Source organism: Ursus maritimus, unplaced genomic scaffold (genome assembly GCF_017311325.1).
Source record: "Ursus maritimus isolate PB19 unplaced genomic scaffold, ASM1731132v1 scaffold_23, whole genome shotgun sequence".
NCBI lineage: Eukaryota > Metazoa > Chordata > Mammalia > Carnivora > Ursidae > Ursus > Ursus maritimus.
Window position 1 is genome coordinate 18,015,086 of NW_024424786.1, and position 18,921 is coordinate 18,034,006.

The 18,921-nt window shown below is 39.1% G+C and overlaps 1 protein-coding gene across 3 annotated transcripts in view; it reads left to right on the forward strand.

Moving 5' to 3' along the window:
- The window catches only part of ELP4 (elongator acetyltransferase complex subunit 4), a 247,800-nt gene that overhangs the window by 158,944 nt on the left and 69,935 nt on the right, over positions 1-18,921 (forward strand). Inside the window, exon 10 of one of the 3 annotated variants that reach the window (XM_008686856.2) lies at positions 15,134-15,531. The exons of the other annotated variants lie outside the window; for them this stretch is intronic. Coding sequence (XP_008685078.1) covers positions 15,134-15,178 — 45 coding nt within the window. The 3' untranslated portion in view covers positions 15,179-15,531. Of the gene's footprint in view, positions 1-15,133; positions 15,532-18,921 lie in introns of those variants that run through there. 3 annotated transcript variants of the gene reach the window in all.

Here is an 18,921-nt window from a genome sequence, read left to right on the forward strand (position 1 = left end):
GGAATGGGTTCTAATCTTAACTAACTTAAATGCACACATATTTACTATAATTAGATGTAAGCATCTATCTCATTAAGACTTCAGTTTAAACATGGATATGGAAAGGAAGTCACCCTCCCCCCAAGAGAGAGCCAGATCATAATATTATTTCCGGAAAGGATGATTTTGGATTCTCTCCCATGGGTAATGGGGAGCCATTTAAATATTTTATGCAGGGAATACCAATCAGACTTATGTTTTGGAAATATCACTCTGGCAACAGTCTGAAAAAAATAAATTGGGGTGGATGGCAAGACTGGAGGCAGAGTCCAGTTAGGAAAATGTTGTAAGAATCCAGGTGATTATCATCACCATCATGACCCAAACTGAGAAAAGAACCTTGCAGAAATGAGAGAAAATCAACTGAACTTAGTCAGTTGGTGAGGGAGGAGGAGTTTAAGATAGTTCCCAAATTTCTGATTTGAGTGACTTGATGGGACAGGTGTCTTTCACTAAAACAAGGACCATAAGAAAAGGTGCAGTTTGGGACATGCAGGTGGAAGTAACCTGTGAACATTTGGATGTGTGAATTTGTTCAGGGGATGTATATGGGCCAGAGATACAGATTTGGGAATCATTGCTATATAGCTAGTAGTCGACATCTTTAGAGTAAGAAAGATTAGAAAATATGTTTATTTAGAAGAGGGGAATGAAAAAGAATCCTGAAGAGTGGTCTCATGGAAATCGAGGGAGGAGAGAATTTTGGAGGGAGAACAGGAACAATGCTACATGCCTTGAGCAATGAGTATAAAGTCAACAATGAGTCATGGATAGATGTCCATTCTGTTTGGCAGTATAAGAATTGTGGGTGATCATTGGCCAAGAAGTTCCAGGGGTATGGGGTACAAAACCTTGATTACATGCAGTTGGTTAAAGACTAAATGGATTTCACAGTTTTTTTTTAAAGTGAATGGGAGGTGAAGAAATAGAGACAGCAGGTATCCACTCTGTTCCAGGTTGTTGAATATGAAAGATAGGAGAAAAAATAAGAGCCAGGGAAGGATGCAGGATGAAGAGTTTTTTAGTCCTTTTGTTTTCCCACTTGTTCCTTGATTAAAATGTTGCTTTTGTTTGCATTTTCGTGAGTTAATGTTAAACTTTATATTTTTCTATAATTAATCATTCTATAATACTTTGGTTAGTGGCATAAGTTTTAAAGAATCAGGGTTGACCCAAACCAAATTAAGTATAAATACTAAATTGTGTGATTTCCATGAATGCACAGGATTAAGAAATATTTATGACAGAAATATGTAAAATCATGATTGAATAAAAGGAAGAAGTTGACAGCGTGTTGGATAAATGTGAGATATCTTACAAATGATTTTTAAATGAGGCCATCTGTTAAAGCTTGCTGATGCTCTCAGTCTGGAGCAAGAGGTTATTTATGTTTTCACGCAAATCAGGCTTTAACCAAAATACTTTGGAAAAAACAGATGCCTTATAGAAATTCATTATTCCTAAAATAATTACAACCCTCTAAATGTTAACATCTCTTCCTACAAAGAATGGTATTATGCTAATACTGTTTATATATATGAATGTGAAATTATTGTACCATTGCTGTAGTGCGATGCAATGGTTTCTCCCTACCCCCACCTCAAGCCTCCCCCAGGAGATACATGTCTGGAGATACATGCCTGCTTACCAGGACCAATTTTCTACTTATTTAGCCAAAAATAATTGACCTCTGAAAGTCATAACCCAAGTAGTTGCATTTGAACTAAAATCTAAAGACAAACCCACTCTTTCAGACATTCTTTCCTTCCAGTCTCATGGTCTTTTTTTGACACCCCCCCCCCAGTAAGTCTTACCAGATATATTGAAGTAAAGAAAATTTTGTAATAGAATATAGTCATTTTGTCATGTTTATTTGTGCTATAGATGAAAAATTAGTAATATTTACTAGAAAATGAAGTTCCAACATTACTGCTATTTTATGAACATGCATATTCACTCACTTGCAAAGAGTAAACAGTATGTGCAAAAGTGCCTAGAGACAGAGAAACGAGGAGAGTCCCTAATTTCTACGTTTATGTTAGATTAATTTGAGTCTACAAAAAAGGAGATCAAATTTGTGAGGGATGAAAGAAAAAAATTGGAAGAGACTTCTTCTTTGCAGCTTTTATTATTACTGGGAGAGCAGTAAATTAGATACAGAATAATATGTTTGGTTTCTCTAGTTTATGGCATTTTTGTTAATGTTGTCCCTGAGTGAAATGCTGAACCAAATTCCTATGGCCTATGAACACCTTTCTCAGGGTTCACTTCAGTACTTTGAGAAGCTTTGAAACATAAATTCTTTATTTAGAACACTCATGCAAGTATTACTAATTGGTTCTTCTTATCCTCTGAGAATGCTTTTAGCATCAACAGATTCTTATTCACTTGAAACTAGCAGCTTACTCACTCAGATGGTACATGTGATTTCTCCTTCCTAACTGCTCTTTGGGTTGAAGCGCTTGTCACAATGGAGGATGGAGGAAGGACGGGAGAATTACACACAAGAAAGGCTCTGCCTAGCTCCTTGCTCATGATAGGCAGTCCACACCCACTAATGTCACATCTTATATTCTATGTCCTCTATAAAGTAGTGTGCCGTAGTGACCTACAGTGAGGCTTTGCAGCCCAATGGCCTGTGTTTGAGAGTTGGTTCCACCACTTACAGGTTGGACCTGGGTGAGCTTGGCAAATAACGCCTCTCTGCCTCAGTCTCCTCATCTGTTAAACAGAGATAAGAACAGCACTTGTGCATAGCATAGCTGAGAAGATTGAATAAGTTAATATATTCCAAAAACTTGGTTGGCACAAGGCCTGACGGGTTACATATTGGTGGTGGTTTCTGTCACAAAGAAGCATTGTTCTGCTCATGGAAACCAGAAGTATTTATTAGGAGGCAATAGTTCTGCCCTCTGTAGTCCTTTACATACCAGGGGTATATTGGTGGTCCCTGTGAAACAGCCCCCAAAATATTGTTCCTCTCATAAAGGAAGGAGAGGGAAATACCATGTGCTTTCACAAGCATTATCTCATTTAATCCTCAGAACAATTCTTGCAAAATAGATGAGCCAGTTTTTATATGTGAGAGACCTGAAGCCTGACACAGATCAAATGGCTACTGGATAACAAAGTCAAGATTTAGAGGCTAAATTGCTGACATGTGGGGCATAGCTGCTTTCCTCCCTTTCCAGGTGTGGCAAACTAAGAGAGACCTCACCAGTCTAATCCATCTGCGTCTTCTCCCTTCAAGTGAGAGATGGCGCACATGGTAGACACTCAAATGATGCCTGCTCATTGACCAGTTACTTTTTTTTTTCTAAAAAGAAAATACACATTTTGCGTCTTTAATTTTGCAGTGGTTTATTCACACTAAAATATGAGCTGCTATGACTGCAGAAAAGTCAAATAGAACTTCATGTATGAGACAGTTACCCAATTTAACCTATATCCTCTTCTCCTAAATAGATTACAAAGTCTGAGTTAATGAGAAAGCATAATTCTAGTAGCTTCCTCTCCTCCTTCTATTTTGATCTTTTTTATTTCTTTAAAGAAAGTGACCCTGGAATTCTTACCTTTGGCCAAAAATAATAAAATTCTTATCTGGTAATAACTTCATTTGAAAATAGGAAAACCATATAAACAACAGTTATTTTCCTCCTAAGATAATAATAAAGATAAGAGTGTTTACATGTCTAAGGCATTTGTATCAGTGGGGACTTTAGAGAACCAAATTTCAAAATAAAGTTATCCTTAAGGCATCTTTTTCAAACTGACACACCGCTATGAGAATACTGTTGCTATTTTGCTCAGCTAAATCATGTCCTTGGACTGAAACCCTTTCATGCTTATCGTGCTTCTGCTAGTCACTCCAGAAACTATCCACCATTCCATCCATCCTTTTAGCCATATATATTTCTCTATCTATGCCTATACATTTAAGTACATATTCATCACCTGTATTTATATTTTTATCTTGCTTTCCTCATGGCACAGAGCAGAAGACTCTCTCACTAGCTAGTTGTGTAATATAGTTATGTAACCTTGGGAAAGTTACCTGACCTCACTGTTGCTCACCTTTTAATCTTTATTATGTGTTAGCCACTGTGCCAGTTGCTCCATTTCATTTATTGTCATGTAAATGTAAAGGAGAGGCCAAAAAGCTTAAATAACTTACCGGATGTTACATGGCTGTAAGCAGCAGAGCCAGAATTCACATCCACTTGTGTTTAAAACCTTTGCTGAGCACTACTAAAGCATACTGCCTCCTCTGACCACACTGCCTCTCGAGCGTTAATTTGATGGAGGTTTTCATACTACTCACCCTCCGTACCCACCCCTGCTCTGCCCCCAGCTACTGCCCTTACAGATGTGAATATGTCATGTCCCACTAAATAGTTGTCATCATTTTTTTCCACCCCAGCACACCTGAGGGAAATGACCCACTTGCACTAGTGGCTTAGCATGACTTCTCAAAAGATGAACGGTCCATTTCATCTCTCAGGATCTGGGTGATAAGGTGCTTGAAGAATCCCCTTTCTTTGATGAGATCTAAATATGTACTAAGATATAACAATCCGGAGTATCAGCAAGACACTATTCTAAACACTTCCCTTGTGTTAACTCATTTCATCCTCACAGCTTTGAAGTTAGGTCTCTTATTATCATTTTACTGATTACGGTACTGAGATGCAGAGGGCTTAAGTACTTTGCCTGGCTTATTGCTCAGTTTTTTGCAAAGATGAACCATACACTCAGTGCTGCCCTGGTAAACTCCAACTGGAAGGACACCTGGTTAAAAATTATAGAGCATAAATTATTACTTCTGCCCCCATTCTAACTTTTTTTTTAAGATTTATTTATTTGAGAGAGAGAGAATGCATGGGGCGGGGGGCAGAGGGAGAGATTCCCAAGCAGACTCCACACTGAGTGTGGAGCCCATCACAGGGCTCGGTCTCACAACCCTGAGATCACGACCTGAGCCGAAACAAGAGTCAGTCACTAAATGGACTGCACCACCCAGGCACCCCCTCTCACTTCTTTTCAAGTGTCAGTTTCCTCATGGGCTTCTAAACAAATACCCCATTGACTTCTAATTCTTTGCACCAATAGATGCTTATGAAATGTTATCTTGAGGTGCCTGGGTGGCTTAATCGGTTAAGTGTCTGACTTGTGATTTTGGCTCAGGTCATGATCTAAGAGTCATGGGGTTGGGCTCCCTACTCAGTGCAGAGTCCCCTGGGACTTTCTCTCCCTCTCCCTCTGCCCACCCCCCACCCCGCCCTGCGTATGTGCTTGCACATACTCTCTCTCTGTCTAAAATAAATAAGTAAATCGAAAGAAAGAAAGAAAGAAAGAAAGAAAGAAAGAAAGAAAGAAAGAAAGAAAGAGAAAAAGAAATGTTATCTGGTTAGCTGTCTTAAAAAAAAGAACACTGGAAACAACTAAGTCTATTGGCAAGAACGTGTAGTATAATAAAGAGTGCAGACTCTGGAGTCTACTGGGCAGACCTATCCCACCACTTACTAGTTATTTTAATGTAGGAAAGTTACTTCACCTTTTTCCTTGACTGTAAAATTGGGACAGTAATAGTTATTAGCATCATGAAATGACCATAAGGATAAACCAAGCAAATGCTGTGAAGTACATGGTACACTTAGTAAATATTAGTCATTACTAGTTATAGTTAATGTCTTCTTTACTGAGCAGGTTTTTTCATGTGCTTTCTTATTCGAAACCTTTTTAATGTAATTCTGTGGCTCTTCTCTCAAATCTTGGTTTTGAAGCAGATACTTTGGAAAGGATTTTAATCCTTTCAAATACCAGAATACCATTTCATACCTCCCCAAATTTCCTACATTAAGATTTAAGAAGTCTTAACATCAGGGGCGCCTGGGTGGCTCAGTCAGTTAAACATCCGATTCTTGATCTCAGCTCAGGTCTTGATCTCAGGGTCGTGAGTTCAGGCCTGGCATTGGGGTCCCTGCTGGGTGTGGAGCCTACTTAAAAAAAAGAAAGAAGTCTTAACATTAAAGAGCAGCTACATTTCCAGTAGTTCAACATAGCAAGTTAGTACAGATAATTTAAATGATACCGTCACAGTGCCTTCATTTTCGTTGATCGCTTTTTCAGAACACCTTTTTTGTTATGTACCTTATGAATTTAAAACATGACTAAAGATGAATTTCTTAACATGTACAGTATGTTTTCTGAGCCTGTTAATTCTTTTAGGAAATTAAAGGAAAAATAATGAAGACATGTTATACAGGTACTTCATTTTTTTAAATCTGTGGTAGTACTGTGGTAATTAATGCTTATTTTATGCAAACTAGACTATATCTGTTAACGGACACATTACTGTCAGGAAAATATTACTTGTCTTAATTATCAGTAATGAAGCAGGGATAAGCTGCTCACTTAGATATAATATATCTAATGACCTTTTCAGTTAGAGGTTGTGATGAAAGGTATCAGTTTCACAAATTATGCTTCATTCAGCTTCTGGCCTTTGTGTAGATTAATGTTTTGTGGATGGGTTTTAAAGTCAGGCATAAATTCTGTTCGGTGTTTAAAATTGATTTAGTATCTTGCTTTTAGTACATCATTTTCTCGTTTATAAAGCCTCAATTTTATCTGCAAGCTTAAAAAAATAGGCTGTAGTAAATTTCGGACCACTTTGCTAACTGCCAGCCTTCTTTTAACCCTACCAAATAAAACAGTACACATATTTACAATTGTTTAAGCAAAGGACAAGTTTCTTTATTATTTCTAAATTTATGACAGGAAGCACTATGTTTATAATGACAGTTTTGAACTAGGAATATATTTATAATACTATCTTTCCTAATGAGATTTCCTGAGATATAACACAACGCTGGTTCTTGTGATAGAATTTATGATATCCCTTAATCAGCCTCTTACTGAATAATAAATATCTTATCTCAGAGTATTGAAACATCATTCAGGAACTCATAGATTTAGCCTTGTATTCAGACCAATAGAAAAACTGCCCCATGTTTTATGTAATTAAGTAAGGATTTAAATTTTGTAGGTTGATGCAATGAAGCAATGCCACAAAAAGTGGTTTTCAGATTTTTAGGCTATGAAACTCTTTCTTTCTATGAAATCTTATCAGATTGTAAAGAAATCTTAAAAAATTGGAGCTGCTCTGCTTGAATAGAAAGGTATTCCTATAGTGACTTGAAGAAACACAGAACACTCAAAGAGCAGAGTTTTGATTCTATGATCCTGATGGTTCTATTCTTAACAGACCCCAAATACTAGGGCAGGAAAGAAGAGTACAGACCATCTTCTCAACCCCCTCATTCTAACAATGAGACACCTAAAATTTAAAGATAAAATATAGCCAGTCTAAGTTCCTGTGGTCAATACAGTGCTATGTTGGAAAATCTGAAAACATTTGGGGCAGATGGGTGGCTCAGTTGGTTGAGCGTCTGACTCTTTTTTTTTTTATTATTTTAATTTTTTTTATTATATTATGTTAGTCACCATACAGTACATCCCCGGTTTCCAATGTAAAGTTCGATGATTCATTAGTAGCGTATAACACCCAGTGCACCATGCAATACGTGCCCTCCTTACTACCCATCACCAGTCTATCCCATTCCCCCACCCCCCTCCCCTCTGAGGCCCTCAGTTTGTTTCTCATAGTTCATAGTCTCTCATGCTTCATTCCCCCTTCTGATTACCCCCCTTTCTTTATCCCTTTCTTCCCCTACCAATCTTCCTAGTTCTTATGTTCCATAGATGAGAGAAATCATATGGTAATTGTCTTTCTCTGCTTGACTTATTTCACTTAGCATTATCTCCTCCAGTGCCGTCCATGTTGCAGCAAATGTTGAGAACTCGTTCTTTCTGATAGCTGAGTAATATTCCATTGTATATATGGACCACAACTTCTTAATCCAGTCATCTGTTGAAGGGCATCTCGGCTCCTTCCACGATTTAGCTATTGTGGACATTGCTGCTATGAACATTGGGGTGCATATGGCCCTTCTCTTCACTACGTCTGTATCTTTGGGGTAAACACCCAGTAGTGCAATGGCTGGATCATAGGGTAGCTCAATTTTTAACTTTTTAAGGGACCTCCACACTGTTTTCCAGAGTGGCTGTACCAACTTGCATTCCCACCAACAATGTAGGAGGGATCCCCTTTCTCCACATCCTCTCCAGCAATTGTTGTTTCTTGCCTTGTCTATTTTTGCCATTCTAACTGGCGTAAGGTGGTATCTCAGTGTGGTTTTGATTTGAATTTCCTTGATGGCTAATGATTTTGAACATTTTTTCATGTGTCTGTTAGCCATTTGTATGTCTTCATTGGAAAAGTGTCTGTTCATATCTTCTGCCCATTTTTTGATTTGTTTATTTGTTTCTCGTGTATTGAGTTTGAGAAGTTCTTTGTAGATCTTGGATACCAGTCCTTTATCTGTAGTGTCATTTGCAAATATATTCTCCCATTCCGTGGGCTGCCTCTTAGTTTTTCTGACTGTTTCCTTGGCTGTGCAGAAACTTTTAATCTTGATGAAGTCCCATAAATTCATTTTATCTTTTGTTTCTCTTGCCTTTGGGGATGTGTCATGAAAAAGGTTGCTTTGGCCGATGTCGTAGAGGTTGCTGCCTATGTTCTCCTCTAGAATTTTGATGGATTCCTGTCTCACATCGAGGTCTTTCATCCATTTGGAGTTTATTTTTGTGTATGGTGTGAGAGAGTGGTCAAGTTTCATTCTTTTGCATGTAGCTGTCCAATTTTCCCAGCACCATTTATTGAAGAGACTGTCTTTTTCCCACCGGATGTTTTTTCCTGCTTTATCAAATATTAGTTGCCCAAAGAGCCGAGGGTCCATTTCTGGGCTCTCTATTCTGTTCCATTGGTCTATGTGTCTGTTTTTGTGCCAGTACCATGCTGTCTTTGTGATCACAGCTTTGTAGTACAGCTCGAAATCCGGCATTGTGATGCCCCCAGCTTTGTTTTTCCTTTTCAACAGTTCCTTGGAGATTCGGGGCCTTTTCTGTTTCCATACAAATTTAAGGACTATTTGTTCCAGTTCTTTGAAAAATGTCCTCGGTATTTTGATCGGGATAGCATTGAAAGTGTAGATTGCTCTGGGTAGCATGGACATTTTAACTATGTTAATTCTTCCAATCCATGAGCATGGAATATCTTTCCATCTTTTTATGTCTTCCTCAATGTCTTTCAAGAGTGATTTATAGTTTCTAGAATATAGGTCCTTTACGTCTCTGGTTAAGTTAATTCCAAGGTAACGTATGGTTTTTGGTGCTATTGTAAATGGGATGGATTCCCTAATTTCTCTTTCTTCGGTCTCGTTATTCGTGTATAGAAATGCAACTGATTTCTGAGCATTGATTTTGTATCCCGCCACGTTACTGAATTGCTCTATAACTTCTAATAGTTTGGGAGTGGCTTCTTTTGGGTTTTCCATATAGAGTATCATGTCATCTGCAAAGAGAGACATTTTGACTTCTTCTTTGCCAATTTGAATACCTTTGATCCCTTTTTGTCGTCTGATTGCTGTTGCAAGGACTTCTAGTACTATGTTGAATAATAGTGGCGAGAGTGGGCATCCTTGTCGAGTTCCTGATCTTAAGGGAAAGGCTTCCAGCTTTTCCCCATTGAGAATAATATTTGCAGTAGGCTTTTCATAGATGGCTTTTATGAGATTGAGAAATGTACCTTCTATTCCTACACTCTGAAGGGTTTTAATCAGGAAAGGATGCTGTATTTTGTCAAATGCTTTTTCGGCATCGATTGAGAGGATCATATGGTTCCTGAGTCTTTTCTTGTTGATATGATGTATCACGCTGATTGATTTGCGAATATTGAACCACGCTTGCATCCCAGGTATGAATCCCACTTGATCGTGATGGATAATCCTTTTAATGTACTGTTGGATTCTATTAGCAAGTATCTTGTTGAGGATTTTGGCGTCCATATTCATTAGGGAAATCGGTCTGTAATTCTCCTTTTTGAGGGGGTCTTTGCCTGGTTTGGGGATCAAGGTAATATTGGCCTCATAGAATGAGTTTGGTAGCTTTCCTTCTGTTTCTATTTTTTGAAATAGCTTTAGGAGAATAGGTATTATTTCTTCTTTGAATGTTTGGTAGAATTCCCCAGGAAAACCGTCCGGGCCTGGAGTTTTGTTATTTGGAAGGTTGTTTATCACTGACTCAATTTCTTCATAATTAATTGGCCTGTTTAAGGAATCAATTTCTTCCGGTTTCAATCTTGGTAGTTTATAGGTTTCCAGGAAGGATTCCATCTCTTCCAGATTGCTTAGTTTATTGGCATATAGCTGTTGATAAAAATTTCTAATAATCCTTCCAATTTCAATGGTGTTCGTCGTGACCTCTCCTTTTTCATTCATAATTTTAATAATCTGGGTCCTTTCTCTTTTCTTTTGGATAAGTCTTGCCAGTGGTCTGTCAATTTTATTGATTCTCTCAAAGAACCAGCTTCTAGTCCTGTTGATCTGCTCTACTGTACTTCTGGTTTCTGCTTGATTGATTTCAGCTCTAATTTTGGTCAACTGCTTCCTCGTGCGTGGATTAGGCCTGTCCCTCTGTTGCTGTTCCAGCTTCTTGAGGTGAGAATATAAAAACTGCATTTTAGATTTTTCTATTCTTTTGAGTGAGGCTTGGATGGCTATGTATTTCCCCCTTAGGACTGCCTTTGCAGTATCCCATAGGTTTTGGACTGTTGTATTTTCATTCTCATTGGTCTCCATAAATTGTTTAATTTGATTTTTGATTTCCTGGTTTATCGAGTCATTCCTGAGCAGGATGGTTCTTAGTCTCCAAGTGTTTGAGTTTCTTCCAAATTTTTCCTTGTGGTTGAGTTCCAATTTCAGAGCGTTGTGGTCTGAGAATATGCAGGGGATAATTTCAATCTTTTGGTATCGGTTGAGACCTGTTTTGTGTCCCAGAACATGGTCTATTCTTGAGAATGTTCCATGGGCATTAGAATAGAATGAGTATTCTTTGGTTCTGGGGTGTAGTGTTCTATATATATCTATGAGGTCCAACTCGTCGAGTATGGCATTCAAAGCCTTTGATTCTTTGCTTAGTTTTTGCCAGGGTGTTCTGTCTATTTCTGAGAGTGGAGTGTTGAGGTCCCCTACTATTAATGTATTTTTATTTATATGTCTCTTTATTCTGGTTAAGAGTTGGCTTGTGTATCTTGCTGCTCCCCTGTTGGGGGCATATATATTTATAATTGTCATATCCACTTGTTGAATACTTCCCTTAAGAATAATATAGTGCCCTTCTGCATCTCTAACTATAGTCTGTAGTTTAAAATCCAATTTATCTGATATGAGAATTGCTACCCCAGCTTTCTTTTGAGGTCCATTTGCGTGAAAGATGGTACTCCATCCCCTTACTCTCAGTCTGAATGCATCTTTGGGTTCGAAATGAGTCTCTTGTAGACAGCAAATGGATGGGTCATTTCTTTTTATCCAATCTGCAACCCTGTGGCGTTTTATGGGATGGTTCAAACCATTTACATTAAGACTGATTACTGAGAGATATGATTTTAATGTTGCCATGTTGCCAGTAAAGTCTTTGTTTGTATTGGCTGTGACTTTCTGTTCTGTATCACTCTTGGGGCCTTTTTACTTTTATAGAACCCCCCGTAATATCTCCTGTAGGGCTGGTTTCGTGGTTACAAAATTGGTTAGTGACTGGCGATTCTGAAATGTCTTTATTTCTCCATCAATTCTGAATGACAGCCTTGCTGGATAAAGGATCCTTGGCTGCATGTTTTTCTCTGAAAGAGCTTTAAATATGCTCCCCCAACCCTTTCTCTCATTCCAGGTCTGTGTAGACAGGTCTGACGTAATTCTGTTACCTTTGCCTTGGTACGTGAGAAATTTCTTTGCCCTGGCCACTTTCAATACTGTATCCTTGCATCTAGTATTTGCGAATTGCACTATGACGTGATGTGGTGTAGGTTTGTCGTGGTTGAGCTTGGGAGGTGTCCTCTCTGCCTCTTGGACATGAATGTTTGTTTCCCTTGCTAGGTTAGGGAAGTTTTCAGCTACAATTCTTCTGCCTCATTCACCCTGGCCGTCAGAGCCTCTAGTTTTGACTGCATTTGGCTCATAGAATTTTTAATTTCTGCCAAATTCGCTCTCTTTTCCGCCCTTAGAGATTCTATATTCTCATTAACATTTTCGTTAATACTTTTTCAAGTCTACACATCATCTTGACCATTGTTACTCTAAATTCCATTTCTGATAATTTGGTTATATCCGTATCCATTAGTTCTGTGGCAGAGGCCACAAACTCATTGTCTTTTCTTTGCTCAGGGGGACTTCTCCGTCTCGTCATTCTGATGGGGAGAGGTCGCGGGGTTGTCCAGAGCCCAAATTATTGACCGGGACCCAGGCCGTGCGCCCTTGTTTTATGGGGATCTTAGGGATGTGGGCTTCTTGATTTTTCAGTCTGCCTTCTGGGGGAGGGGCCTGCCGCACTGATACTCAGGCAACCCTGTTTGGGTAGAGTCTCCATGTCCCCTGCGAGGGGGGATGGGGATGGGCACACTGTGAGCCGGTATTTCCAGGCTTTTGTTCTCTGGCGGCTTTCCCTGGCGGTTTGCTGTGCCTCTTCTGAGAGTCAGAGCAGCAGTGGCCGAATCTCAGCCTCTGTCTCAGAACAGAGGGATCGCGGACCGTTCTCCACTGATGTTCTGGCCACTTTAACTCTGTTTCTGTTGGTGCTGCTCAACCCTGCAGCGTCCCGGGATGTGCGCCCCACACCCGGTGTCCCAGCCCTCACTTCCAGGGCCGGCGCGTCTCTGTCCTTTGTGTTTCTAACAAACACCGCCAGCTGCCAGCCGCCCCCGCGCTCCCCGGGAGCTCCCGGTCTCAGTCTGGTTCCAGTGAGCACACCGGAGCTCCATGAGAAGTCTGGTCGTGTGCGCTCCCCGGCTCACAGTCTCAGTCCGCTCTCTCGCGCGTGGCGGTCTGTGAGTCCGCCCGCTCCCCGTGCAAGTGGCTACCGCTTCCCGGCACCTGAACGCGGCAGCACCCTCCCCCTTCCATTTATCTTCCGATATCTGTGTGCGGTTTCACGGCTCCCCGCTTCGTACCTCAATACTCTGCACTGGAGATGTTCATTTGTAGAGATCCAGATGCATCTTCCTGTGTCTCAGGCTGATTTCGTGGATGTTCAGGCTGGTCTGGTACCTACCTATCCAGCTCGACTCAGGGGACCGGCTGAAAAAGGGGTCCCCTACTCCTCCGCCATCTTAACTCTCCTCCTAGCATCTGACTCTTGATCTCAGCTCAGGTTTTGATCTGAGGGTCATGAGTTCAAGCCCCACATGGAGCCTACTAAAAAAAAACTAAAAATAAAAACAGATAAAATCTTTAAAAATTATAGTACTTATAGTGATGGAATTTTTTCCTTACTCTCTGTTGCCTACTACCATTATAATGAATTTTGAAAACTCTTTAAAGAACAGTTTCCAAATTGACCTGATCTTGGCATTAAAAAAAAAAAAAAAACTGTTGGGCGCCTGGGTGGCACAGCGGTTAAGCGCCTGCCTTCGGCTCAGGGCGTGATCCCGGCGTTATGGGATCGAGCCCCACATCAGGCTCTTCAGCTATGAGCCTGCTTCTTCCTCTCCTGCTCGCCCTGCTTGTGTTCCCTCTCTCGCTGGCTGTCTCTATCTCTGTCAAATAAATAAATAAAATCTTTAAAAAAAAAAAAAAACTGTAGATTTCCATTTTCAAGGACACAGTAAAGTGTCCTACCTGTCCCAAAACATTGACTGTTTATTTACCTCTTGCTCCATAGCTCTTTTTAGAATAGTGTAAATGATGGATGCTGATTCTCCACTCTGGCTTTGCCAAGGAGCAGGAGCAGGACTGGGTCAGCAAAACAGGAATTTTCCTGTGCTATACTTAAATTCTTTCAATTCCTCAAAGATGTATTCATGCACGGTGTTGCCTCGAATTGGAATTCTCTGTTTAACAGTTCCTCCACCCCCTACCATTGTCACCTTAACCAGCTTAACTTGTATTTATCCTTCAAGCTGTGGCTTAAATGTCACTGCCTCCTCTAGGCCTTCTCTGATTCATCCATACCAAGTCTGGATTGGGTACTACTTATTTGTGCTCTCACAGCATCCTGTACCGTCTCTATCATAGAAATTACCATGCTGCATTGCAGTTACTTCTGTCATCCCCTTCTACATGCTCACTTCCATAAATAGAGAGACCACAAATGTCTTGTTCATCGTTGAATCTCCAAAGCCTTGCAGAGTTTCTCACATGTGGCTAGTGCCCTATAGCTATTAGGGAAGGAAGGGAAGGACGAAGACTCCATTTCCTCAAAAGATGTAACGTGTTGAATGTAGTAAGTCTGAAACTGGTTTCTTGTTGAGGAAGAGCCACTGACTTCCTATGTGACCTTGGAAGAGTTATCTACCCATAAGCTTTTTGTTTCCCTTTCCAGTAGGATGATAATACCTCCTGTGCCTAGTTTTTGTATTCCTCCTGCAGAAGTGAACGTTTTCTGTGTATGAGCTTTCTTCTCAGTTTCTGAAGTATAATGGAGGAGAAAGTCATGTTTTCCCTAAGATTTCAGATTAAGGAGACTTCTCTTGGAAAATGATTTCTTAAAAATCATCTTACTTTTTCCCCAAGTCCCAAGAAATTGAATAATGGGCCACCTTCTTCATTTACAAATAAGCCCATGGACTTTTAATGGTGATGACATTCTTTAAATGAAGTATTTGTAGTTATTCTTGAGAACGTTAGGATTTTATTTCTTTGTTTTAGCCCTGAGAAGTGGTACTTACACAATTCATAATTTAACACATGTACTAGCTAGTCATGATGGAATTATTGTCTACACTGTAAAATATCTAAACTTGTTTCAGTCAAAATGAGTAATTTAAATACACCTAATCAGGGTCTCATTAAAAGCAGTACCACCCTTCCAATTATTAATTATATTTTTTTTGTACTGGCAAGAGCAGTTGATAAAGTGACTAGGTACAAGTGATAGGAGAAGAAGTAAGAGAATTATTCCACTCATTTCTTTTTTTTTTCAGAAAGTTCAGAAAGGAGAAGTTAACTTCAAGAAAAAGACCCCTTGAACTTGAGTATGATCCTACTACATATCAGGGAAAATAAATTGTTTAAGGACTTTTAGGAGAAAATAATGCATGAGCATAGCCAGAACAGCAGTTTATATTTAACAGAACTAAATGGTCACATTTTCAAGTAAAGTACGCCTTGGCATTTGAACAGCTGTTATATCTAAATCAGATTTGAATACTGTTGTTTAACCTTCCCAGCTGTAGCGGGGGTGGTTTGTTAGTCTAATTCAGTATAAAATATGCATAGTATACTTAAATTTGAAACTTTAAACACACATTTGTATTAAAAATGATAAATTTTAGTCATATAAGCCTATTTTAGATAAACCCATTATCTTTCTGTGAGTTATTTATTGTTCTCAACTATATTGTATGAGCAGATTTTAAACAATTAAAACTCTTTCCATGTAATTTATGGGGTTTTTCATTTGTTTCTTTACTTTTGTGTTGAGAATGAACAAAAAACATATACATTTCTATACATATAATTGCATTGGTGTAATCATAGAAAAGTCTGAATTATATTTTTTCCTATATTTTTTGCTAACTGGTTCTCTGACCACAACTAAATTTTCTACTAACACAGTCATGGAAATGGAATGAGGACGAGGTGGTTGCTATAGGACAGCAAAATAAAAGACCAGTAGTGGAGCACCTGAGTGGCTCAGTTGGTTAAGCGTCTGCCTTCGGCTTGAGTCATGATCCCAGGGTCCTGGGATCAAGTCCTACATCGGGCTCCCTACTCAGCGGGGAGTCTGCTTCTTCCTCTCCCTCTGCTGCTCCCCCTGCTTGTGTGCCTTCTCTCTCTCTCTCATATAAATAAATAAAAATAAAATATTTTTTAAAAAATAAAAATAAAATAAAAGAACAGTAGTTCTTGATCTTACAGGAGAGGCTAAAAACGGTTAAGATCAAAATACATATAACCGTGTAACAGATGAACATAGTGAATAAAATTTTTTCATAGAGCCCTACTACACTAGAAAATACTGCTTGATGTTTGAAAAAGGTAATTTTGGAATAAACAAATGCTCATGGGTATACTTCACAGTTGCGTGTACACACACATACAGATACATATAGAAATAGTTTTAGATGTATCTGTACGTGTATGTATGTGTCTTTATGTCTTATATACATAGATATATTATCTAGCTTTGCCTCCTGGAAAGCTTAGAAACAATAAGAACTGAAGGAACACCACAAGGACCCAGATATCAGTTGCTAAATATCTTCCCTCACTAATTAAAAAAAAGATGAGAAGGGCAAAATAGCTAATTCTAGGGGTGGGACACAGAAAATGTAATATGAGACTAGAATTTTTTGCCAAAAAGTAGGAAGGTACTCAAAGAATGATGGGAACATGCGAAAAGGCACAGGAAGCACTTTGAAGAAGACCCTTCTAGCCAAATCCTGGAAATTTTAGTTTCAAAGTAAATAATAGAAGAAATCCATTGAGTAAAATGGAAATCCATGAGTCCATACTGCTATAGATAGATAGATAGGTAGATAGATAGATAGATAGATAGATAGATAGATAGATAGATAGATAGAGGAAAAGAGAAGCCTCTTCTTTATAGTAGAATACCAACTAGCAAACATCAATGGAATGATGAAGTAGAAAATTACCATTTGACATTGTTGTGTCCACTTTAGATGGGAGTTATGAATGGAGACCAGTGGGGTTTATGAGGAACAGGATACTGACAGAATCTGAGAATATTTCCCTTACAAACTACTAATCAGTTACAAAGGAAAGAATGTTGACTTTTATAGTGGAAAACCTGATGAGCAACATGACAGGTGACCATCGCAAGTGGGTTGACATCACACGTGGCACATCATCTAGATGGGAAGCACAAGAGAGCAGAGTATCATATTATTGGTATCCCTGCCCAAAAAGCATGATCGGGAGGAAAAAGAAGATAGACCCACGTTTGTATTTAGCCTACAGAAAAAAAGTCACGTATTCTTGAAAAACCGTCAACATGAAAGGCAAGGAGAGACTGAGAAGAGAACGGATGTCCTGATATTGCTAGGGCAATTGACATAAGTGTGAATGGGGTCTGTGGATTGATGCTAGTGTTGTATCAGTGCCTATTTCCAGACTTGAAGGATTGTATGAGGATTACGTAAGAGAATGTCCTTGCTTTGGGAAATACACACCAGAGTATTAGGGATGGTAGGAATCATACATGCCGGTTGTTCTTAAATTGTTCAGGAAAAGGCTAATCATGGGTATATAGATATATTTGGAGAAGTATACCTATATTTATTTTTTTGAAGTATACCTATATTTAAAGAAAGATGAAGCAAATGTTGTGAATTGTTAAAAATTAGGGAATCTAGGTATGAGGTATATGAGAATTTTGTTCTATTCTTGCATACTTTTCTATGTTTGAAAATGTTTCAACAGGTTATCCTAACGTGCTTGTTTAAAAGGTAATATAATAGGGGCACCTCGGTGGCTCAGTCGTTAAGCGTCTGCCTTTGGCTCCGGGCATGATCCCAGGGTCCTGGGATTGAGCCCCGCATCCAGCTCCCTGCTCTGCAGGGAGCCTGCTTCTTCCTCTCCCATTCCCCCTGCTTGTGTTCCCTCTCTCGCTGGCTGTCTCTCTCTCTCTCTGTCAAATAAATAAATAATCTTTTTAAAAAGGCAATATAATAAATACCTCTATCAAATACATTAATAATTCTAGAGTAAAACTTACGAGTACTTACACAAGGCAGATTAATAAAAACTATAGATAGCTTTCTGCTAATTCAGGCTTTGCCAGCAAATCAGTTAAGGTATTCACAGTATTTTAGATTTGTGAATTGAAGATAAAGATTGCGGATCTTTGTAAGGTATCTAGGCCCAGATAAATAAGTTTTCCTATCTCACAGAATGTGGTAGAACCAAGTCCAGAACCAAAGGCTCCTGATTCACAATCCAGTAGTCCCTGCATGACAGATGAGTGAAACAAGATAGAGACATTTGCGTTCAAATTCTGACCTTTGGGAATTCATTCAGGGAAGTGTTAGATTTACAAAATGCCCCTTAGAGCTACATTATTAGTTTCACCTAGAGGGCATGTTCCATGTTGCAATTTTCAACTGCATCCCAAAGAAGTATAGAAAAGCTTCTTCTTTTCCTCCGTTATTCCCAATAGGGTGATATAAATGTAGGAATGAGTAGATTTTTTCCTAGCTCTCTTACCCTGTAAGATTTTCTTCCTCTCTACAGGATTATAGCACAGACTTGGGCTTCTTCAATCACTACTGTTTTCTGATTCTGATTTGCCAATCACTTGAATAAAACCTAATTGTGTTGAAGAATAATAACGTAATATCCTGTTAGTTTCAGGTGTACATTATAGTAATTCATTGTTTTTATACGTTATGAAATGATTCCCTATGATTAGTCTAATTACCATCTGTCACCATACAAAGCTATTACAATATATTGACTATATTCCCTATGCTGTACATACATCCCCATGCCCAATATGTTTATTTAAAGTTTTAAATAGGGGGCGCCGGGGTGGCTCAGTCGTTAAAGCGTCTGCCTTCGGCTCTGGGCGTGATCCCGGCGTTCTGGGATCGAGCCCCACATCGGGCTCCTCTGCTGGAAGCCTGCTTCTTCCTCTCCCACTCCCCCTGCTTGTGTTCCCTCTCTCGCTGGCTGTCTCTATCTCTGTCAAATAAATAAATAAAATCTTTAAAAATAAATAAATAAATAAAGTTTTAAATAGCCATTG